Source organism: Magnolia sinica, chromosome 6, assembly GCF_029962835.1.
Source record: "Magnolia sinica isolate HGM2019 chromosome 6, MsV1, whole genome shotgun sequence".
Lineage (NCBI taxonomy): Eukaryota > Viridiplantae > Streptophyta > Magnoliopsida > Magnoliales > Magnoliaceae > Magnolia > Magnolia sinica.
The window spans coordinates 101,444,119-101,468,588 of NC_080578.1; the positions used below are offsets into that span (position 1 = coordinate 101,444,119).

Genomic DNA, 24,470 nt, shown 5'->3' on the forward strand with positions numbered 1-24,470 from the left:
GTTGCCGTGCGATGACCGGAATCAGCCATGCGGAGAAAAAGAGAAATTGTTTTGATACTCTGGCAGGGAATGATTGATGATACTCATGCAGGTGGAAATTACTGAGAAATTGCAAACGTGGAATAAAATTAATCAACCTAACCGTATGGTATCAGTTTAAAAGTACCACGAACAAAACATCACTCTTTTTTGGTTACCGAACTATTTATTGGACGGTTAAAAATAAAAATATCTAATTGTTTTGTTTAGATAAACAAGGGTCCATGAATCACAGGCAGTGATTCTTCAACAAACCTGATTTTAAGATTGTAATTTATAGAGTGATTCCAACAATTTAGTCGGATTAATTTTAGTTTATGTTTGTCACGTGAGCCATTTCTAACTGCTTGTTTTATTTTTGTACATAAGAGAAATACCATGGAAAAGCTATTATTATCTTTTCACCTGGTTTGAAAATTCAAACATATTTTTGTGGCAAAAATTGGTCTAAAAAAGTTAACTTAAATTTGTGGGCCCGCTGTGATGTGCATGATATGTCCACATCGTCCATCTGTTTTATCCTACGATTTTAGGGCCTAAGTCCAAAATTGAGATAGATACAGTGCTCAAGTGGCACATATCACAGGAGATAATGGCCTTAAACATTCATCATTGAAAGTTATTCTGTTTATTTGGCTCACATTAATGTTTATTTGTCATCTAACTTGTTTATGAAGTCATAAAAACATTGATAAAGTGTAAACAGAAATATCAACTTTATCCAAAACTTTTAAGGGCGACATAAAATTTTATATGATAAACATCTAATTTTCATTGTTTCCTATAGCGTGGTCCACTGGAGCTTTGGATCCGTATCCTTTTTATGTTCATGTCCTAAATAAGGCTGACATATATGATAAACGGTATTGATACATCACATAAATCACAATAGGCCCTACATTCATTTGGCAGTCATCCCGCTAGTGTCGAAAAGTTAAGGCATCAAAATTGGTATAATAAATAATGCGGTAATTACTTAATAAGTAATTATTACTTATTTACAGGTAATTACCTCTTATTTGAAAAAATTAAGCAGCCCTGTTTGATTTTTATCATTTCACTTGGAAACATTAAATACCATGGAAATGGGTGATTATTACCATTTCACCTGTTTGAATATCCATGGAAATTTCACTTTTTAGAAACCGGTTCAAAAGTAGTAATAGCCATTTTAGGATCCCATCTTCATGTATATGATATATATGTTCTGTCCATCCATTTTATCACAACATTTTGAGATATGATAAGAAAAATGAGTTAAATCCAACAGTCAACTGACTCATACCAAAAGAAACAATAGCCCTGAAAAGTTTTTAACCGTAAGTATTTAATTCACATTTTTCTATGGCGTGGTCCACTTGAGCTTTGGATATGTTTCATTTTTTAGATTATATCATAAATTCATGTGACATTATAGATGGACGGTGTAGATATATGACCTACAAATATTTCACAATATTCACCATTTTTACACTGAAAAAAGTAAGCCGTCAAATCATTTACAGGGAAGAGTGTGGCAATTACGGAGGAAAATATTTATCACCATGGCATTTCCCTGCGAATGGGACAATCAAACACGCCCTAGGTGCCTGCGTATGAAGCGTAATACGCAGCCAGAGTATCATATCACACGTAGAAAAAGAGGAAACTTTTGACTTGTATTCACGTTTACAGGAGAAGTGCAACGATGTGATGTGCGGCCGGCATCTTTCCGGGAAGCGCATTGCGTCCTGCCCGCGCATGGAAGGAATCGATCCAGGCAGTGCTCTGTGCGGCCACTGTGATGCATTAGCTTTATCCACGCCGTTGATTCATTTTTTTCAGATCATTTTAGTAATGACCCCAAAAATGAGACAGATCGAAGCCTCAAATGAATCACACAGTGGGCATTGTACGGCCACCGTTAAAAACTTCTTTATGCCACAGAAGTTTTGGATTAAGCTGACATTCTTGTTTCCTTCATACAGGTTTTTGGGACCTTATTAAAAGGTTGGATGGTGAATAACGTCTCGGTGGACCCTAAGGTTTCAACGGTGAGGATCGTTATCACTGCTTCTTACTGTGGTGTGGTCCACTTGAGCCTTGAATCTGCTAACGCTTTTTAATTGGCTCATACTCTAAACTAAAATAATACGATGAACAATGTGGATAAAGCTCATACATCACAGTGGGCCCCACAGACCCCTTGCTTGGACCGATTTCCGTCCAGGTGGGGGCATGACGCAATCCACTCCCGTATTTCGCAGTACACCATCGTTAACAGCTTGAATGCCGATGGATGCGATTTGCCTATCTCCCACGGCCACAGGTTCTCGGAAATGGGCGCGGATTAGCTACTGACAGGTTGAGTAGCGAGACTCGCTACTGAAGTGACGTCACCAAGTTCCACCATGATGTATGTTTTGTATCCACACCGTTCATCCAGCATTGTACAGCCACCGTTAAAAACTTCTTTAGGCCACAGAAGTTTTGGATTAAGCTGACATTCTTTTTACCTTCATGCAGATATTTGGAACCTTATTAACAGGTTGGATGGCGAATAACGTCACGGTGGACCCTAAGAAGGTTTCAACGGTGAGGATCGTTATCACCGCTGCTTCCTGTGGTGTGGTCCACTTGAGCCTTGAATCTGCTAACGCTTTTTAATTGGCTCATACCCAAAACTAAAATAATACGATGAACAGTGTGGATAAAGCTCATACATCACAGGGGCCCCACAGACCCCCTGCTTCGACCGATTTTCGTCCAGGGGGGGAATGACGCAATCCACTCCCGTATTTCGCAGTACACCAACGTTCACAGCTTGAATGCCGATGGATGCGATTTGCCTATCTCCCACGGCCACAGGTTCTCGGAAATGGGCGCGGATTAGCTACTGACAGGTTGAGTAGCGAGACTCGCTACTGAAGTGACGTCACCAAGTTCCGTGGGCCCCACCATGATGTATGTTTTGTATCCACACCTTCCATCCATTTGGAGAGATGATTTCAGGGAAATATCCAAAGAATGAGTTAAATCCAAAGCTCCAGCAGACCCCAGCACAGAAAACAGTGGGGACAGTGACGTCCATCATTAAAAAATTCTAAAGGCCAGAAAAGTTTTAGATCAAGCTGATATTTGTCTTTTCTATTATTTCATGTCTTTTTAACTTTTGAACGGGTTGGATTTCAAATAAACATTATGGTGGGCCTTAAGATAGTTTCAACGGTGGAAATCACTCTCTCCATTGTTTTTTGTGGTGGGGTCCACTACAGATTTTTATCTGCCTCGTTCTTTGTCTCATGACTTAAAATGATATCTCAAAATGAATGAACGGTGTGGATATAACACATACATCATAGTGGGGCCCACAGAACTTAGTGACGTGACTTCAGTAGCCGACTCGCTACTCAACCTGTCACTATCTAATCCGCGTCCGTCGGAAATTATGCGGGGCCTACAAAGATGCTTGGACCGATTTCCGTCCAGGTGCGGGCGCGACGCAATCCGCTTCCGTATTTCGCAGTACACCAACGCTGACAGCTTGGATGGTGATGGATGCGATTTGCCTACGCCCCACGGCCACAGGTGGTAGGAAGTTATGTGGGGCCTACAAATATGCTGTGTGAGAAATCCACTCCGTCCATCAGTTTCTCAAGCTTAAAATTGAACGGGAGGATAAAAACTGCTAAGATCTGAAACTCAAAACGGCCACACGAAAGGAAACAGTGAGAATGGGAATGTCCACCGTCAAAACCTTCCTGGAGTGGACCATGATGGTTATATGCCATCCAAACCGTTCATAAGGTTATTACCATTCGGATAAACTGTAATCATTAATACCATCCTGATCTAAAACGTATGTAGCCTCCATAAAATTTCCAATGGTAAGCATTCAATCCCTCGTGTGGCCCATCTGAGTTTTGTATCTGCCTCATTTTAAGCTTGTGAAACCGACACACGTAGCCAATTTCTCACAGTTATTTCTGTGGGCCCCGTGTAGCTTTCAACTACTTCAACGGAAACGGATTGGCTACTCCCCCTGCCATCAGCCCGGTGGCTGGTGGTCGGTGCTCTGTGGGACCCACCATGATGTATGTGTTTCATCCATTCTGTTCATCCATTTTTACAGATCATTTTATGGCTTGATTTGAAAAATGAGAGATAAAAATCTCAGGTGGCCTCACCACAAGAAAACAATAGTGATTGGATATCCACCATTAAAATACTCCTAAGGCCCATTGTGCTGTTTATTTGACATCCCATCTGTTGATTAGGTCATACAGACTCAGATCAAGGGAAAAAATAAAATTCAACTTGATCCAAAACTTTTATGGCCCCCAAAAGGTTTTTAATGGTTGATGCTCATTCAACACTGTTTCCTTTAATGTGGTCAACTTGAGATTGGGATATACCTCATTTCTGATCTCATATATAAAATGATCTCTAAAAATAGATGGACGGCATGGATGAAACACATACATCATGATGGGTCCCACGTAGCACCGGCCATCAGCCATTGGCTAGTGGCAGGGGGAGTAGCCAATCTGTTTCCCACATCAACTGTATATGGATGGGGAACGGACGATTTGCATCCGACGCCAATGGGATACCATACCATCACGAGGAACCTACATGATGCATGGCTTTGGTCTCACCATCCATACATTTTGTTATGTCATTCCAGGTTATAAACCCAGAAAATGAGTCAGACGTCAGGCTTGAGTGGACCGCACCACAAAAAGCAGTGCCAACAATAACACCTACCATTGATTCTAAATTCTTTTCTAAAACCTACCTAAGGTTTCCTTAGCTGAAAAAACGCCTACCCTCTTGTACTCTCTCTCGTGAGGTTGATCATGGTCGTCTCAATATCTAATCTGAATCCAGGGAGCTCTCTAGACTCCTCATAGAGCTTCCTTGAATTCACAATGGATGAATGAGGTATACAAGTAGAAATAATTTTTCGAAATAACGTGATTGATGATATAAAAAAATAAAAATACAAACTCTTTAGCTAAGTAACTCAAATCTAAGGATGGAGTTTTAGACTCAAACTTTGGCTCAAATATCGTAAAAATGTGAATTAGTATAATAGTAAATTTACTGTATATAGATGGCCTCTATTCATATTAGACTTCATGTTTTTAGCCAAAAATAGTAAGCCTAACCGCATTATTCTTTTAACTTTTCTAAGCCTTTTTTATGTTGGGCAGACTTCTACAACTTAAAAGGATCAAAAGTTATACTCAAACTAAAATTTATTATTTATAGTAAGAAATGAAAAATAAATGAGACTTTTGACTTTGATATGATGGAATCTTGCAAATCTAGCATGGGTAATGCGACGTAGCAAGGTTGGCTGGCTTAAGTAGTTGATCAATAAGAGATTAAGTAAAAGAATTCTACCGCTTCGTGACACGGAATAATTTGGTTAAAATTGAATTGCAACAAATCACATTTGAATAATTTGGTTAAAATTGAATTGTAGCAAGTCGCATTTGAATAATTTGGTTAAAATTGAATTGCAACAAGTCACATGATTCAAATGTGGGTTGCATATTGCAATTTAGGATTGGGTTCAAATACAGCTCATGTGGACGATGAACAAAGCGATCAAGTTGGTCACCCGGCAGGAAGCATTGGTTGGCTTAAGTAGTCAATCAATAAGAGATTAGGTAGAAAAATTCTACCGCTTGATGACACGAAATAATTTAGTTAAAACTGAATTGCAGCAAGTCACATTTGAATAATTTGGTTAAAACTGAATTGTAGCAAGTCACATGATTCAAATGTGGGTTGCGTATTGCGATTCAGAATCGGGTTTAAATGCAACTCATATGGACGATGAACAAAGTGATCAAGTTGACTACCTGAAAGGAAGCGCAACTTGAGCATCTCAACACATGGGACGTATTTTACCACTAAGGTTGTTGCGACAGGTCCGTTCCAGAGAGCTTCAAGGTCAAAAGGAAAAAACCTATAGGGGGTACACTCAAGCTCCTACACTCATGAACCAAAATTTAGAAAGCGAGGCAAGTTAAACCCCAAAGGGCATGACCACCACTGTTGGTTCAAGCATGATCCATTGGTGGGCCTCAAGCTAACCAATAAGAACCATGAGCACCACTCATATTAGTGTAGGCAACAAGGGCCAGGTTAGGCTTGAAATCTAGGCTCAGCATGTGAGATGGGCCAGGTGTGGGCCACTGATGTATGGCCTAGCTTGGCCATTTATCCATTCCATTCATCAAGTGGGCCACCATTAAAAAAATAAATCAATTGAAGGTTGAAGGACTCTTGTGACCGAGTCCTATTCAACTTACGTTTGTATTTTCTTGGATCCATAGTAATGTTTCAAAGATCAAAACCATTTACATGTATGATGGAAACCGTGTACCCCAAAAGTTCTTTGATTAGAAGATTTGAGCCCTTGATCATTCCGCTCTTTTCCTTACCAGGCCAGCCTCACCCAGTCCAGCCCTTAGGCCGGTACCAAGGCCTTTTCAATCCAATTGGGGCCAGGTCGAGGGGAAACTCCGGCAGGTTCGGTCTGGTTGGGGTCAACTCGAGCCTGACCTGACCTCAAGAGGCTCAACCCACAACCTGAACCTGACCTGACTCAAGAGGACCGAACCGCAACCAAACCCGAATACCCCTACAATCAAACCCTAAACTAACCAGATTGAAACAAAACCATATATATATATATATATATATTCCCAACCCAGCCTAACCTAAATTTGCTCAACATGAACCCGACCCAATTTCAAATCAGGTTGGAGGTTTCCAAATCTAACCTGACCCGAGGATCTTGACAACCCGACTGACTGAACCCAAGTTGCAGACCTAGGGCTAGGGCTAGACTAGGGGACACCAACAATATTAGTAAAAATGATATGCCGCATGGGCCACACGTGACTGGACGATCTGAGCCATCCATCTATCGCCTATGGATAGAGACACTAAAGGGCAAGAATAAGCAACACCACACATTCAATTAGAGGGAAGTCCTCTAATCAGATGGCTAGGATTGTCTGGCCAGTCAATTGAATTACATAGCTCAGATATGGCCCACAGGCTCCACATTGAATTTGGGTCATCGATTGGCATTCCTCCCTTGACAGCAAGACGTCAATCCCAACTGAAGAGGTGATTCATGGCACACATCTTTGATGTGGATCATTCATCAGGTGGGGCCCACTGTGAACATGACCATGCACAAAAATCAGACTGGCACCCACGACGTGAGCGACGTGTATATAAGAAAAATGAACGTTTACCTATGGTGTATGTTCAGCTTACACTTGTGGCCCACCTAACAAGCGGCCCGGATCCATTACAGACACCTGCCAAGTGGAATGTGTGCAGCAAATATACACTAAAATCTTCTGTTCTTGATTGATAACAGCAACTCCATTTCCACTGCTAATCCTACTATGACTGCACCTGTCTTCTAATTACAACCTTCAAAAGGCTTTTACAGATTTTATTGAAACAAGCATTACATGGCCCAAAAGAAGCAAAGCCTTTCACGGTTCGAAAACCATGTTCTCTACCTCCTGCTTCACAGACTCGAATAGCACAGTTGACAGATAGCGCTCTCCGGAGCTGGGGAAAACCGCCTGTGAGAGAGAGAGAGAGAGAGAGAGAGAGAGAGAGAGAGAGAGAGTCAGTGAACTGAAACGAAACGATAGAAATGCAGATGTCTAATTGATAAAGTTTCAGGCAGAGTTCAAAAACCAAAAAACTCGACTTGACTCAGTGTTCAGCTGGGTCAGGTGTTGATTCAAAGACTCGATCTGGTTCGACTTGATACTTAGTCATTATAAATTGAAAATATTAGGAAGGTTAACAGATTTAAAATAGTTAGATCTATATAAGTTATATAGAACACAACACAGCGACAACATTATATGGACCTCACTGGTTAGCCTCCTTGGGTTGATTCCCATATGGCGAGTGACTCAGTTCAAGTCATGCTGACTCGCATCGAGTCGACCAATCCATTGAATCAACTCAATCAGTGTCCAATTCTAGGTCAAGTCAGGCCCAGTATTGAGTATCCCAGTGTCTCGGCTCGAATCTCACCGAGTCAAGTTGACTCATCTGAGTTTCAAGTCAACACATCGAGTTTTAGAACTATGGTTTCAGGCACACTCCAAATATCTGAAAACTTGACTCAATGCTCAGCTGGGTCAGGTTGACTCGAACACTCGAACTACCTCGACTTGATATTTTTCTTATCATAAATTGAAAATATTAGAAGGTTAATAGAATTAAATTTGTTACATCTAGTACAATTAAATATAGAATGCAACACAAAACAACAACATTATATATATACCTCGCTGGTTAAGGTCACCACCCTTGGTTGATGCCCCTAAAGTGAGTGACTTGGTTTGAGCAGCCCTTACTCATGTCGAGTCGACTCAATGAGTCTCTCTGAGTCCAAGCCAACTACCGAGTTTCCAAGAGACTCACTCAAAATCTCGTCTGGTCGAGTTGTCTCTGCAAGGTTTTGAGTTGAATCTGCAAGTTTTGAAACTAGGGTTCCAGGGGCTTGTTTAGGGAAAAAAGATGTATGAAAATGGGTGTGTTTCTGTCAGTTCATTGAAGAAACTCTCTCATTCTGGTTTTGCATGAGCCACAACAATACACATAAACAAAATTGCAGGGGATTGCATTTTCTCTCAAACTAGTAAAAACCAGTTTTCGTACAGTTCTCTCCATCCAAACAGGCCCACCATGGATATGGTCTATAAAAATATTGAAAGAAACAAATGCTACAGATGCCACATCCCACACAAATATCTAGATTAGCATGTCAATTTGACTATTTCGCACCAGTATTTCTATCCATGCATATAAAGATCCATTCGCATGTGCATGAATGAAGTGCAACCGATAATCTCATGAGACAGCCATTTGATCTGAACCTATCAGAAACAATTGAAGATAGTATTTGAAGCAAACGGTTGTTTTTTTTTTTTTTTCCCCTTTAAAGGAATAAGTCAAAAACAGATTTTGCGTGAGCATCCTCTCAAATGGCTCTGGGATTGAGATTTTAGACAACTGATGGAAGAAGAGAATGAAAAGAGGTAACCCATATTTTGAGTCCCTGGGCATGTGACACTCCAAAACCAAGTTTCATCATCAGGTGGGCCCACTTCGTGTGTGGCCCAAAAGGGAAAAAAAAAAGGCCAGTCTAGTGTGTGTTACAAAACACCATATGGCAAGAATAAGGTTCAATCATTAAAAAAGCTTTGGTCAGAGAAACAGGGAAACCAAAAGAGCAGAATATGAAAAATTCAGGTCTAACGCAGTTTCAACTAAAAAACTTTTGAGTTAGAAGAGGGGTGTGACCACATGGTACTGGTGTACCAGGATATTGTGGGGCCCACATAGTGCGTGGACAACATCCAACCAATCAAATAGGTTTTCCCCACCATGATGTGCACCCAGTGAAAAAATCAGGCCAATCCAATCATCAGGTGGGCCACACTCCACAAAACAACGTACAACCACCCTCCAAATTCAAAGGACAGAAAAAAATAACTTACGACAATGAGCTTCCCAGCATTTTCTGGCCTCTTTGCAATCTTAATTGCAGCAGCAGCAGCCGCTCCAGATGATATCCCAACCTGCAAATCATCATAATAAAGGAAAAGGAGTAACAAGCATGCAACCAGGAAAAAGAAAAAAGTGAAATCAAGTAGCAGCGTACTCTATATAGAGCTCTGCTAATCACACGTGTGCAATAAAGCTCATATACACGCCACATGTGCCAAGATCCAATACATCCATCAGGTTGGTCTGACCTTGTACATGTTTTCCCAAAAATAAATCTGGTCCACTCAAGACATGAACACCAATATCGGAAACAGGTGGATGGGTTAGAAAACTTCAGCATAGATTTTCAGAGCTGTACCTTTGTTTTGCAAACTGTGGCCCACCTGACCAATGGATTAACCAGATACTAGGGCTAGGGCATCAAGATAGTGGTGCCCTTCTGATATATTTACAAGAACATGGTATAAACTTTATGACAAAATATGGAGATCTCAACAGCAGCACTGACAACTCACCAGTAATCCTTCTTTCAGCGCAAGAAGCTTTGTGGTTTCAATAGCTTCATCACTTGAGATCTGTGCAATTACACCAACATAACAAATTCAATAACAGACGTGAAAATCAAAATCATCTTATCACTAACCTCTAACATGGATGGTCAAGATTTTTTTATGCAGAAATAGGTCTCATCAACAATTCATTCCATTTATTAGCTAGGGATCATCATGGATTGCTTATGATTATGAAGAATCACTTTTGCTAGGTAACCCTAACCATCCCATTCATGGCTTGGGCAATGAAAAATATGACCAAATAAAGGATGGACCGAATTGTCTGATCAGTGTGATTTTTGGTATGGCCGCCCATGAAATGCATTCTGGACTTAAATAGACTGTTCAAATCAATTGATAGGACTGTGTGAATGACCTCATGAAACTAGGAGGATTATAAGTTATGGTGCTCTAACAGCACTAGAGCATTTCTCTACTTTTAGATGGTTTCTTTAAGCATTACCAACATCATTTCATGATGATGTCCCAGCTATTAGGGTCAGCTTAAGGAATTTTACACATGTCAAACAATCAATTGATTATTCTATAAACTTCATTACATATTCAGATCGGTTTTGTGAGCTCATGACTAACTAGGCAGTGTGACCCATTAAAGTGTACAGCCACAGAGATCTTGTCCAGCAACTGAGCTAAAGAGAATTAGTTCCAACATGTAATGGATAGGAGAAATCATTTGAGACTGCAGTAGGTTGTACTATGCTTTGGGCTGCAGACTGTGCCATGTTTTTTTTTTTTTTCTTTTTTTACCCGGCATCTCGTCCTAACTCATTTGGGTTCAAGTCGAGCTGAGACTTTTTTCTTTCTTTTTGTAGTAATAACTATTTTATTAGAAACTCACAAAAGCAAGAAAAGAAATACAACCCAACAAGACCAAAAACTAACTCAAAGACCAACCGATGCAGCTTTAACAACTACAGACTATTCCTTAACAAGGCTTCTAACTTTGCTAATAACCTCATCAACTCCCTTGGCAACATTCCTGAAACAACGCCCATTTCTGGCTCCCCATATGGACCAAAGAAATGAAAGATTAAAAACTTTGCAAGAATGAATAAAAAGTTAAGAAGAAAATGAAGAGAATGGGGAAAATGAAAAATAAAAATAAAATGTGAATACTCTCTCATGTCTCCCCTTTATTTTATTAGAAATGTCTTATAATAAGAAAATAACATAAATGCCCTCAGACATATGTACATATACTTAAACAAATACACCCAAAATACCCTTAAAGTCAACACTCTCCCTCAAGTTGGTGCAAAAATATCTATCATGCCCGACTTGCTTAAAGTTTCAAGCAATCTAGCCTTATAAACTCCTTTAGTAAGAATGTCCACCAATCGAAGTTGTGTAGAAATGTAAGGAATACAAATTAATCCAGCCTGCAGCTTCTCCTTCATGAAATGCCGGTCCACCTCGATGTGCTTAGTGCGATCATGCTGGACAGGATTGTGAGCAATACTTATGGCAACCTTATTGTCATAGTATAGATGCATTGGTCTTGGACTGTTGTATCCCAACTCTGATAACAGAGGTCAAAGCCATAATAGCTCACATACACCATGAGCCATGGATCTAAATTTTGCTTCTACACTAGATATTGCCACAACATACCGTTTCTTACTCCTCCAAGTGACTAAGTTCCCACCAACTAAGGAGCAATACCCAGAAGTCAATCGTCTGTCGGTAATTGAACTGGCCCAATCCACATCAATATAGGCTTCAACCCTTGGGTGACAATGTCTAGCAAACAAAATTCCTCTTCTAGGAGATCTCAGATATCTAAGAATCTCTTGTCCTTAGATTATGCATGAATGACTAATAACACTCACTACATAAGCAATATCTGGCTTTACTCTACAAAGGATGTTAAATGGCTCAATGAACTCTCTCTTTTTTTTAAACGCATACACCCTCACAACCACACACACACCGACAGATTCCTTCAGCAAGGGGGAGCCCACACCACCTCTCTGATCAAAGAAAAACAATCCGCCACCGAGATGACATGATCAAGAGCAACCCGAGCAATCCTAGGGAATTGGTCCCGAAGCGCCCGGTCGCCACACCAAATATCAAACCAAAAACGGATGTAATGCCCGTCACCCAATTCGAAAGATATCCCCCTACGAACAAAGTGTCTAGGAGCCGCCACCACTTTCCAAATCATGGACACCCTGTAAGTGGAGGATCTCTTGACAAACCACCTGCCCGCTTGAGTGCCATATTTATGAGCAATCTGCTCCCTCCAAAGGACACCCACCTCAGCACTGAATCTCTGAAGTCAAGCCAAGACTTGCCCGAGCTCGGGGTAAATTAGCCCAGCTTACCCAAGTCAAGGGTAAATCGTCGTACCAGCCCACACCATGGTATTAAAAATTGGCTACTTAACGGTCATAACGGTTGTTAGGTAAAGGTAACGGTGGGATCATTACGAGATACAAGGCTATAATGCCCGTTCTAAAAAATAAATGTTATAGATGTTACATAACGGTAATGTTGAGATTCACTACGAGATACATGGTTGTAACACCTATTCTAAAGAAAGAAGGCCTATAATGGCCAGTATGGGGCTGTACAGGGTTGATACATTTTCTTCCTTAGGAAAAGAGAGAGAGAGAGAGAGAAAAGAAAAGAAAGCCGACTGTTACAGGGCTGTAATGGCCTTTATGAGGGGTTGCAACAGTCATTACAGCCTGTATCGTAATGTCCATAAGGCTAGCCGTCATGGCCAGCATTACCATTATTGAATATGTTGCCCGTACCAGTCCCAACAGAGTCCGAGTTGACTTATATGAGCCAAGTACGACTCGGGCAAGTCGGAAATCCCTGGTCTACACCTATAAAGAGCATAATAACCTGGCCTAGCTTTCTTTTTTCCGACTTCCATTGAATCTTTTCCTTCCAACTCTTTTCATTTCAACTTATAAATTCTAATCAAACAAGGTCCGTTCACTAGCTAACGTTGTGTTTGTACACTAATGAATTGAATTGCAATAATCACTTCAATAAAATGGAAATGACCAAATTGTAAGTAACTTCTCCAGTATTCATATTGAGTGACAGGCACAAAGTTGCAATTACATTACTTTCAAGCACAATTCAAAAATCCAAAAACTAGACTCAACTCGAAGTCCAGCCGAGTCAGGTCAACTCAACTCGATATTTAATAATTAAATTAATGAGAATATTTGAGTAATAATATCTATTTAATTGGCTATGAATGTAAAAAATGATAGAAATTATCATAGCTGTAGTGCATAGCCTATTGGAGTCGCTTGACTCTCTAAGAAAGGGTAGGGGTTAAAATCTCACATGTTGCACTTTTTTTATTATTATGAAAAGCAATCACCAAGCAAGCGACTTGGTTTGAGTTGCACCGAGTCGCATCAAATTTACTGAGTCAGTGAGCCAACGCAACGAGTCTGCCGACTCGACCTAATCGAGCTCACTAGCAAGTTTCATGGTGGAATCTTATTGAGTCAAGTTTCAAGTCAAGTCACAAGTCACCGAGTTTTAAAACTATGCTTTCAAGTTGAGACTGAAAGGAATGAGTAAAGAGTTTTGAGGGGTACTTTTTTCCTATACAAGCCTTCCATAAATTCATGTCCATGTGTTTGCATACACTGTGAACAGCTCCCACAGTTTGCTGTGTTATCCTTATTAGCTTAAAGGCTATTTGCAGGATACCTCATTCTGAATGCAAGGAAACATCACTGTAGTTTCACCATTCCTATTGATTGAACGAAATGTTTACAGTTCAATTCATTTGTGTGGTTCAAATGCCCATTAAGCCAAAGGTCCAGTCCTACCGTCAAGATAGGCAAAGAAGACATGTACAATGAAACAATTACGTATGCGAAATGACGAGAAAGCCAAGTAATATACACTTACTTGGATAACTTCATCGATAAGGTTAACTTCCAAAACATCAGGAATAAGACCAGCACCAATACCTGCGATCTTATGTGGGCCTAGGACGTTTAAAAGTAGGTATTTCATCAGGCCATGAAATAAAAAATTATGCAAAGATTATCAGTTTCTTTTCCTAGCACAAAGATGAATATAAACGTAGAACCACAGGCTTTAAATGATGAATATAAACGGTTTATAGATCATTTTCCAAGCTTGCGCTGTATAAAGATGAGCAGTTAACAGAGATCCAAGTAGGGGTGAATTTGGTCTTGGAGTCTTCTCAGAACCGGCATAAAGGGATTCCAATAAAAATAAAAATAAAAACTGACTGTACCATGGAGGTGAATCTCTTCGGTTAATGAAATCATTTCCATAGTTGCTTGGGAAATGGGTAATATTTCAACTAGTTACAATGGAAACAAACTCTTTAGTTAAGAAGTGAAGCACAAGAGCTGTTTTTTATATCAAAAACAACTGGCCATTATTTTAATGGATGTTTGTTCTGCTTTTTCTATGTAGGCTATGTGGGATCAAGGAAATGAGAATGTGAATTCAGTAAATCCATGAACTTGTCAAAGACATGGATTTGCATTTGGATTGGATAAAAAATACCAAAGTCTATTGTTTGGTAATCAAAATACAAATCCAAGGATTTGGGGAGCATTTATTGTAGTGGAAGAACATTTATGTCAAAGGAATTACCTATTTCTGCTTTTACATGAATTTGTTTTAAATATTTGTCAAGTCTTTCGTTCTTTTGGTGGATTTGGATTTTGCCCCAAATCCATGGATTTTTGGAGGAGTGGATTCGGGAAATCCATTGATTTGGCAAATCCCCCAACAAAAATAAACAGGGGAGATTTGAAATTGGTGGATTTAACAAATCCCTCACCCCTACATCCCCTTAAAAATCCAGTTAATAGAAAAAATGATAGTTGTGAATTAAATAGGCCCGTTGTTGAGGGTCATATATTGCATATTAGACCCCAATAATTACCTGATTTTACGTACATGATTGTGTTTAACGTCCTATTTTAATCGTATTTTTGTTGCAAGGTGAATTTAGGAGCTTGAACTGAAAAGGGATACTAAAAGCATGGATTTGACACTCTGAAGTCACCAAAGCAAGGGACGGACCCCAAGAGACTGAGATAGAAGAACTTACACGCCAAAGATTTGAGAAAATTAGGCTACTCATGTTAAACGGGCCCGAAAATTGTCTAGAATGCAAGATCACAGGGTTCTCACCATCCGTTCAGCTCGAAACTTCATATATGTCCTAAGGACCATAAATTAACCGTACACGTCAAATTTCAGCCATTGGATCCTTATGGAAGTGACCCAACAGATAGATCAGCTCCTAAAATACTGATTTGGGGCCCACCTGATATCTGGACATGCTTCAATTTTAGTCTCAACCCCTTAAATGAGATGGCAAAACGGATGGACGGAGAGGATTTCTCACGAACATCACGATGGACCCCACATGTACATGGCATGTACATAGGGTACCCGTGCACAAGATGTGCACCGGACAAAGAGCCTGGTCAAAATACACTTGAGCCGTCTCGTTCTTGCGACTAGAACCAGTGGACGGACGCACGTCCGCCGGTTCTGAGTAGTGGGGCCCACCCATCACCCAAATAGTTGATCTGGACCATCCATTGTGTCCTGAGGGAGGGCACAACCCTCGACAAGGTGGAATTTTTGTCCCTTACGCATGTACATATGTGGATCGTCAGAAAACGCGGCTTGGACGGTGAGTTGGTTTGATACAGTGAACCGCACCAAAACTCGACCAAAATCACTCCTTTCCGACTGAAATCGCGCCAGGAATCTAATGAACGGCGTGGATCTCTCTTAAAACATCACTGTGGGGCCCACCAAGCGTCCCAGCGCAAGAACTTTCCTTCTTCGCACGTCCAAACGCACCCGACTTCCGTGGGCCACTCTGCGATCAAGATCATGATCGGACGGTCGATCTGAACCGTCCAAGTGGAGCTCAAGCCAGCCACGACCCTAGCTATGGAGCCAAATCACCAAGGTGAGGATGTTCACCGTCCCAAAATTGTCTCCAATCGCAGCTCGTTTTGCGTTGTGCTTGCAACGTGCGTACGAGATATGCACGGCGTCTCTCCAGCGTAAAAAACTCTCCACCGCCTCATGAAGGCTATAAAAGGAATGGAGAACGTGGGTAGCACACATCCAATCTTGGTGTGGAGCAGCCATGGAGGCATAATTCCATCTTGGGACATGGAGCGTGGCCGGCTTCTTCCTTCCTCTCCTTCTTCCTCCTTTTTCCTCCTTTGTTTGGTTTATTTCTTTCCTATAAAGATCTTAGCCTAGGGCTAAGAGTTGAAGCTTGTAGTGTGATGGGTTTGGTTTTACTGCTTTAATTCATGTTACTTGAACTCTCTTTGATTATAGTTTGATTAATAGGAATGCTTTCAGTTTTTAATGGTTTGTTGTGACTTAAATTACAATGGATCTGCGATAGCTTTGAGCATGTTCTTAGCATTATAGGGATTATGACTTTGGGAACCCTGTTGTTCAGGGCATGGTTGGATGACGGAACCCTTCCTAATGTTCATAGTTCCCTTGGATGGATTGTGAATTGGTTAACTTTTGTTGTTTGCTTTGTCTCATGGGCATAGTTTTGTGATGGAATTAAGCCGAATTCACACCCTTCTCATCTCTTGAAAACTAGATCAAAAGGAAGTTCATATTGATTTTTAATGTAATAACTTCTAACTAGATGAAGATGGGACTCTAAATCCAGTTGTGTTCTTGAATCAAGCGTAGATCTCTCTAATTGCTACAAGTGAACCCTTGACACCCTAGTTCCCTACCTTTGAATCTCGCAAGTTTTAGTTAAATAAATTCACAATTATTCCCTTCCTTTTACCTGATTTAGATTACATCTTCGCCTAGTTCTAATTCTAGTTACTTTCAGAATACGTCAAGGTTCAGTCCCTGTGGATTCGACCCCAATCTTACCGAGATTATTACTATATCACAACCCTATACTTGGGGTGTGAACCCCCGTCTTGTAGAGATAGACGAGGAAAGGAAGGCACAAGCATGAGGAATATAATGCTGATACTCAAACATGATAACCGCTATTGAAGTGAGAGAGATTCATCTGAGTAGGTAGTAGTGAATTTATAATTACAAGTACAAATTCACAGCGCAACTTGGAGCAAGCGCTACTATGACACCCTGACTAAATTCCAAAGGTGTCATAGATGGTTAGGAGAACTAAGGGACTGGGAATTGGATGGATAGCCAAACTGAAGTTGGAGAATGGGAGCACATTTAGGACTGAGACTGGAATGAATCACCCTTCACAGTCTCAGAGTGAATGAAACTTTCACAGGAAAAAAATGCCAACATGACGGAAGTACAAATCTGAAAGAGAAAAGGAAAAGGTGAATGTCTCAGTTTTCAATGATCATCTACAAATTACATTTATGTACATTATGTGAAGAAAAAACAATCAGCCTCCTTTACAAAGAAGAGAAAAAGGCCAGAGTATTGAGTATAGAGATGATATTAAGGTAATTAATATAACTTTATAAGAGCGAACTACAGTGTAAAAGAGTAAAGCAACACAACTCACCAACAGATGAAGGAAGCACAACTCAACAAAAACAGGCAGGGGCTGTTGGCATTGAGAGATTTTGGGCAGGGTTTGTGAAATCCATGGATTTCAAATCTCCCCTGTTCATTTTTTGTTGGGAATTTGTCATATACATGGATTTCCCCAATCTACGCCTACATAAATGATAAATCTATGGATTTGGGGTAAAGTTAAATCCCCAAAAGAACTAAAGACTAGGCAAATCCTCAAGATGAAAAACTTTTTATAAAAGAAAAAAAGAAGCAAGTCATTTGCAATAAATGCTCCCTAAATCCATGGATTTGTAGTTTGATCCCTAAACAATGTACTTTGGAATTTGCCAAATCCAATGCAAATGCATAAATTTGACAAGTTTGTGGATTTACCAAATTCACGTTCTCATTTCCTTGTTGCAAAAAAATGCTAATATGAGCAAAACCTGAAATTCATAAAATGAGAACATCTCCATCCATGGGATCCCAAAAATGCCATGGTGCTACTTGCTTAATTCAAGACTGGTTATGTTGAAAGCGCAATTCCAGTAATTTGCAGTCCCAAGAGCAAACAAATGTGCAATAAATCTCACGCACATGCCGCATGTGCCAGCAAGGCACTTAGATGTGAAATTCAATCCATCCATCAGATTGGTCCGACCTACTACATGTTTTCTCAAAAATAAATCTAATCCACTCAGCATGTGGGTTCCAATATGGGAAATAGGTGGATTCTAAGTTAGGCCAAGTTTTATAGAGCTGTGCATTTGTTTTGCAGACTGTGGACCACCTGACGCTGGTGGATCAACCTGACTGTTGGGCTAGGGCATCAATATAGTAGTTCCTTTCTGATGGATGGATTGGATCTCGGACCTATTGTACCATGTTGGTGCATGTACGGCATGTACATGAACTTTATTGCCCATAGCAAAGCTTTTCAGGCCTATTGTATCTCGAACCTATTACACCCCAGCCACAAGCATTGGATAGCCCACAATGTCAAAAAACTACTACTACTAACTAACCAGGCTTTCCTCCAGACAAAACTGCACTTTCAACTGGTTCCACTCCATACAGCTGAAAAAAAAAAAAAACAAAGGCACCCAACAACAAAAAATTTTGTAATACTATTTAAATTTATTTTTTTTTTTTTTTTTTAAAAGAACTCTGTAGAGGAATTTTCATTAACTACAATACAGACATGCATCGATATAAATACACTAGCATTGTCAATCATGATAAAAATATCAAACTAACCTTGATCGCAGGATTTTGCTCTTTGAGGAATTTCCCAGCACCTGTTATTGTACCCCCAGTTCCAATACCAGAAACAAGAGCATCAACTTTCCTGCCCGAGCCTTTCCAAATCTCCGGTCCAGTTGTCTCATAATGAATCTACACAGACCATGAGTTAAAAACCTGAAAACTCGACTCAATGCAATTTCATTTGGGTTGGGTTGGGTCGGGTCCTCGAGTCGACCAGACCCAACTCCATAGTTATAGTAGAAACAAGAAGAAATATTTAAATTAGTTATCTTTGATCTATATATTATAAAATAAGAAAATAAACAACTAGTTGCTGTGTAGCATGTTAGTTTTGAGTACACTAGAGACTGTGGGTTTGAATCCTTCCATGTTTTTTTCCTTCTTATTTAAATGAGGCCTGATAATGTGAGTAACAGCTCAAGTTAGAGCAAGACGCATAGACTGGACCGAGTTATCGAGTTGACTCGACGAGTCTCGCTGTGACTAATAGCCAAGACATTCTCAGATTCAAGTTTCCAAGTGACTCAGCTTGAATCTTGCAGAGTCATCTGAGTTTTAGAACTATGACACAGACAACATCAAACCGCTACTCAAAACCTTTCAAACACCATTACGCATGACTATAAAGATATGAATTCAAAGTATACCTTCGGGTTGGCAGGATTTTCAAACTGTTGAAGAATATAACCATTGGGTGTCTTTTCCAACAGCTCCTGAGCCTTCTGAAGTACGCCCTTTATGCCCTTAGCGGGGTCTGTAAGGACCAACTCGGCTCCAAAGGCTCGGAGAATGATTCTTCTCTCAAGGCTCATGGAGGCTGGCATGGTAAGGATGACTTTGTAACCCTTAGTCGCTGCTATGAAGGCCAACCCAATCCCCGTGTTACCACTTGTTGGCTCAATCAGGACACTCTTCAGCAATTAATGCAACAAGCATGAACAAAATGAAAGAAATATAAAATTATTAAAAAGAAGTAAGTTTGAGAAGCTCCACCTTCCATACTATGAATTACCATCAAATCAGATTATATAATGATATATGGAATAAAAAAATCTTCCACATATCATTATATGTAGAAGGGTTAACAACTAGAGAATGTTCCAAACAAGAAGTCAGTTTGAGAAGCTCCACCTTCCATATTATGAAGGAAGTCAGTTTGAGAAGTTCCACCTTCCATACTATGAATTTCCATCAAATCAGATTCTATAATGATATATGGAATAAAAAAAAATTCTTCCACATATCATTATATGTGGAAGGGGTAACAACTAGAGAATGTTCCAAACAAGAAGTCAGTTTGAGAAGCTCCACCTTCCATACTATGAAAGAAATCAGTTTGAATGAAAGAAGTCAGTTTGAGAAGCTCCACCTTCCATACTATGAATTACCATCAAATCAGATTATTTAATGCTATATGGAATAAAAATCTTCCATATATCATTATATGTGGAAGGAGTAACAACTAGAGAATGTTCCAAACAAGAAAGCAATAATGAGTAAGAGAATAAATCTTGGGAAAAAATCGAAAAGAAGGCCAAGATGATGCTTTATCAGAGTCACTTAGCGTCAGTTCCAAATCAAAACCAAAGTAAAAGAGGAAAAAACGATGTAAAAAGATGATACAGAGACTTGTAAGGATAGACATACATTGAATTTAAATGCATGGGTTTTCGTACAGGAAGAAAAGGCATTAGTGTGTCCAATGAAGAAACTACTCAAAGGTTAAAAGTATCCACGTAATGCAGAACGAACTACCTTCCCTGGTGTGATAAGCCCTTTCTCCTCTGCATCGGCGATCATACTATACCCAATCCTGCCAGTGGAAATGCAATGACATGATATCAAGCAGAGAAAATTTATCATAGTTCAAACACCTTACCCTATTACTGTAGCGCACCAGATTGAAAGCATAAAGCATTACCTACCTTTCAGACGACGACAAAGAATGATGATAAATCAAATCTATCCAGCATGAATCACCCCATGGGACCCACATGAGGAGTTGCTCAAAGAACAATCCATGGTGAACAGATGACCCACACCATCAATATAAAGAACATTGTCAGTGGTCCACATACAACTCCACAAATTGATGGGCAAGATCATGATCATCCAATCAGCATTACTTTCAATCATGGACCATCCATCATCCATGTCAAGGCAACATACTCAATGAGCATGAGCCACAACCAGTGTTTTAAATAGCAAATAGCATACAGTGTAGTGTTCACCCCCCCGAAGCATGAGGCATAAGAGACAACATGTAGTGTAAGCTACACGATACTTCTAAATCTTTAATTAAGGTTGTGCTTTGTTGCACGGAGTATCATGAAATTTTAAGATATTTTCCACTAAATTACTGATTAATAATGGAATTTCATGATATTTGGTTTAACTAAACACAACCTAAAATAATAGGAAAAATAGGGCAAAGATTCAAGTATAAAGATAAAGAAAGGAACTGATTAAACACAATTTATTTAAATAAAATAATTGAAAAGATTAATTATTATTATTTTTAAATAGAAAATTGCAAGAAATCATTGAAAACATTAATTGATCTTAATATTTTACCGAAAAATAACTTTTACTGTAAGCTAAGTAACCTGTATCGTAGGTTATGTAGCATGTTCTGTATGCAAATTAGCGTGTAGCGTAGGCTACATGCAACTTAAACTATTTTCATGAGCTACATAGCGTTGAGCCTAAGTTAAGCTGCATAGCATAAGCTACACACTACACAGTATAAGCTATGTAAAACATAGGCCACAACAGCATGCCAAACAAACTCATTGAACCAAAACTAAAAATAGTTATACCTGTCTTTGACGCTGGAGCATGGCTCCATCATCTCCAGCTTAGCAGCAATCCGGGCGACACATCCATCCACAACGTTATTGAGATATACCAATGGAGTATTACCTATTAACTGTACAAGCAGAACAAGAAATAGAAAAAAAATAAAAATAAATTAAACAGTGACTACTATCAAGAGATGTTATCCATTATGAATTCCTTATAACTTATAGTGTGAATTTATGTGGTGCCCTGGTGGAACCACCTATGATGACAGTGGGCTATTGGATATGAGGGGTCCACCATGGACTGCGCATGGTCCCAATTTCATGCTTATCAGATGATCGCAACCATTTAAATAGGAGAACCAAATATGGACAGACAGTAAGACCATTTTTTATTCCCACAATATTTTGCATGCCCTTTTAATTGTATTGCTGTGATTACCACCATTCTGATTATTCTTAGGTCATTTCCAATTTCCAATACATCTCTCCTACTGGTGGAGTTGCATGGGCCCCGCATAAAATTGGCATCGTGATAACGTCCGAAGAATTTGTAATTCGAACCAGATCATAGCTCCTACTACCGAATTTCTAAAAGAATTGCACAGTCCCAATTTCACTCTCATCAGATGATCAAAACCAATCAGATAGGAGGGCAAGATGCTACGACTATTCTTACTTGATCATATTTTGCATGCCCTTAACTATATGGCTGTGATTATCCACCAATTGTTCTTGGGTCATGTGCAATCTCCAATATCGATGTAATCGCATGGCCCCTCATAAAAAATTGGCGCAGTGATACATTTAAAGAATTTGTACTGGATCATAGCCCATGCTATCTTTTTTCTTTTCTTTTTTTACACAGGCACACACACCCAACACTCACACCACCGCGAGATTTCACCACAATGGGTACTCAAACCCGTGACCATGAGTTGAAACTCTCGTGAGTCTACCACCGAGGCATAAGCCAAGGACCCATAGCCCATACTGTTAAATTTCTAAAAGAACTGCACATAGTTCCAATTTCACACTTAGTAGATTATCACAACCATTCAAATTGGTTTTTTTTTTTTGGGGGGGGTGGGGGTGGTGGCGCCGGGTGGGCACCAACTGGATGGTAAGACCATTTTTACTCACACCATATTTTGGATGCCCTTAATTGTATGGCTGCGATTATCCACCAATTGTGGATATTCTTGGGTCCCATGCAATCTCCAATAGATTCCTCCTATCCAAGGGCTCGCATGGGCCCCATATAAATATGGGCACAGGGATAATGTCCGAAGCTTTCATACTGGATAGTAGCTCCTACTGACAAATTTCTAACAGAATACACACACACACACACACACACACACACACACACACACACACACACACACACACACTGCAGTTTTGAGTGAAACTTACTTCACTAACATCCTTTGCAATCTTGCAACCTTCTTCCCCCATTTCCGGATTACTAGAAGCATAGTTCACAAAAGAAATTATTAGAAATGCATTTTCTTCCCAATCTTCAAACGTATTGAATGCAGACCACACCCCCCTCGAATTTCAATTCCGTGCGCTTCAAGCTGGAATCGGAAACGATGGTATTTGCAACTTGGGCGGCTCGGGTTTGGGGTTAGTTCCACTTTACTACTCATAATAACTGCAATGCAATTGAATTGCGATCCAAACGCGGCCCCAAAAAAGAACGAGCAGGATTTTTCTTGTCTAACCTTAAAAAGCGCAGCGATGGATGGAAATGAAAGAGAGAAAACCAGCTTTGAGCTTGGAAGCGACTTCTTCTTGGAAGAACGTTTTATAAGTACAGGGAGATGAATATAATAGAGCCGTCTATCATCCTCCTCAGTTAATAACTGAAAACGGACGGTCCTATCAGGGGCTCTGTGGAGCCACTGTGATGTATATATTATATCCAGACCGTTCATTTATTTTGACAGATTTTTTTTAGAGCATGAGCCCAAAATGTATAGATATTTAATATTTTCCCTTCATCCAGGGTCATGTGACAGGTTGGATGGCAAATAAACATTAGAATGGTAAGTCCTAAAAAGTTTTCAACTGGCTTCATGTGGTGTGGTTTAGTCGAGCTTTTGATCTGCCTATTTCTCATTTTCCCCTCCTCGGTGGTACCCAGCTCGCGCTGTTACCAGGGTAACGGAGCCTAAGGGCTTGGGAGCGTGGATTTGGAACCCCTGGATTCCTAACCCCGGATTGAAAGCCCCTGGATTTGAAATCCTTGGCACTTGGAAGTGTGAATTAACTTTAATCCAAAAGTACCCGTGCATGGTATATTTACAAGGGTTTGAATTTAATTATTAAATCAACTTTAATATCTCTAATTAGTAAGATATGTAATTTTTGACATAATGGTTGTGATAAGCCTGCGATGGGCCACAAGCACAAGACCATGTCTAAGTGGCTAACCAGCGATTTTTAATCGTTGATTTACATGTATAATGTTTGGATGGTGCTGGACAATGTTTGGACAGTGCTGATTTATATGAACAATGTTTGGACGGTGCTGATCATCATTAGTGGGCCATATGCCCAATAAAATAATAATGTATAGTGACACATGTTACACCTACAACTATTGAAATAATTTTAGCTGTAACCAAAGCTCAAACCGTGGATTGCAAACCCCCTCAAATAAGGGATTGGAAACCCCCTGGATTTGAAACCCCCTGTTACTTTATGTTGG

At 39.9% G+C, this 24,470-nt stretch overlaps 1 protein-coding gene across 3 annotated transcripts; it reads right to left on the reverse strand.

The window, feature by feature from the left end:
• Positions 1–7,281: 7,281 nt before the first annotated feature.
• On the reverse strand, positions 7,282–23,584 carry LOC131249300 (cysteine synthase-like). 3 transcript variants are annotated; one of them, XM_058249965.1, is made up of 11 exons: positions 23,482–23,584; positions 23,171–23,222; positions 21,773–21,882; positions 20,709–20,766; positions 19,601–19,864; positions 18,945–19,082; positions 18,713–18,764; positions 14,055–14,134; positions 10,107–10,166; positions 9,582–9,662; positions 7,282–7,643 (listed from the first exon to the last, which is right to left on the reverse strand). In XM_058249965.1, the coding sequence occupies exons 2-11, from the start codon at positions 23,210–23,212 to the stop codon at positions 7,551–7,553; spliced, it is 978 nt and encodes a 325-aa protein (XP_058105948.1). In that variant the 5' UTR covers positions 23,213–23,222; positions 23,482–23,584; the 3' UTR covers positions 7,282–7,550. The 3 variants fall into 3 exon arrangements, with proteins under 3 accessions (XP_058105948.1, XP_058105949.1, XP_058105950.1); XM_058249966.1 differs by lacking the exon at positions 10,107–10,166; XM_058249967.1 differs by lacking the exons at positions 7,282–7,643; positions 14,055–14,134 and having other exon boundaries at positions 9,576–9,662.
• Between the last annotated feature and the right edge of the window lie 886 nt (positions 23,585–24,470).

Coding starts and splice junctions, on each gene's coding strand:
- LOC131249300 (XM_058249965.1), bottom strand. CDS start 23,212: ATGGGGGAAGAAGGTTGCAAGATTGCAAAGGATGTTAGTGAA. Junction 21,883..23,170: donor TTGCAAAGGATGTTAGTGAA/GTAAGTTTCACT, acceptor CTGCTTGTACAG/TTAATAGGTAATACTCCATT. Junction 7,644..9,581: donor ATGCTGGGAAGCTCATTGTC/GTAAGTTATTTT, acceptor TCTCTCTCACAG/GCGGTTTTCCCCAGCTCCGG.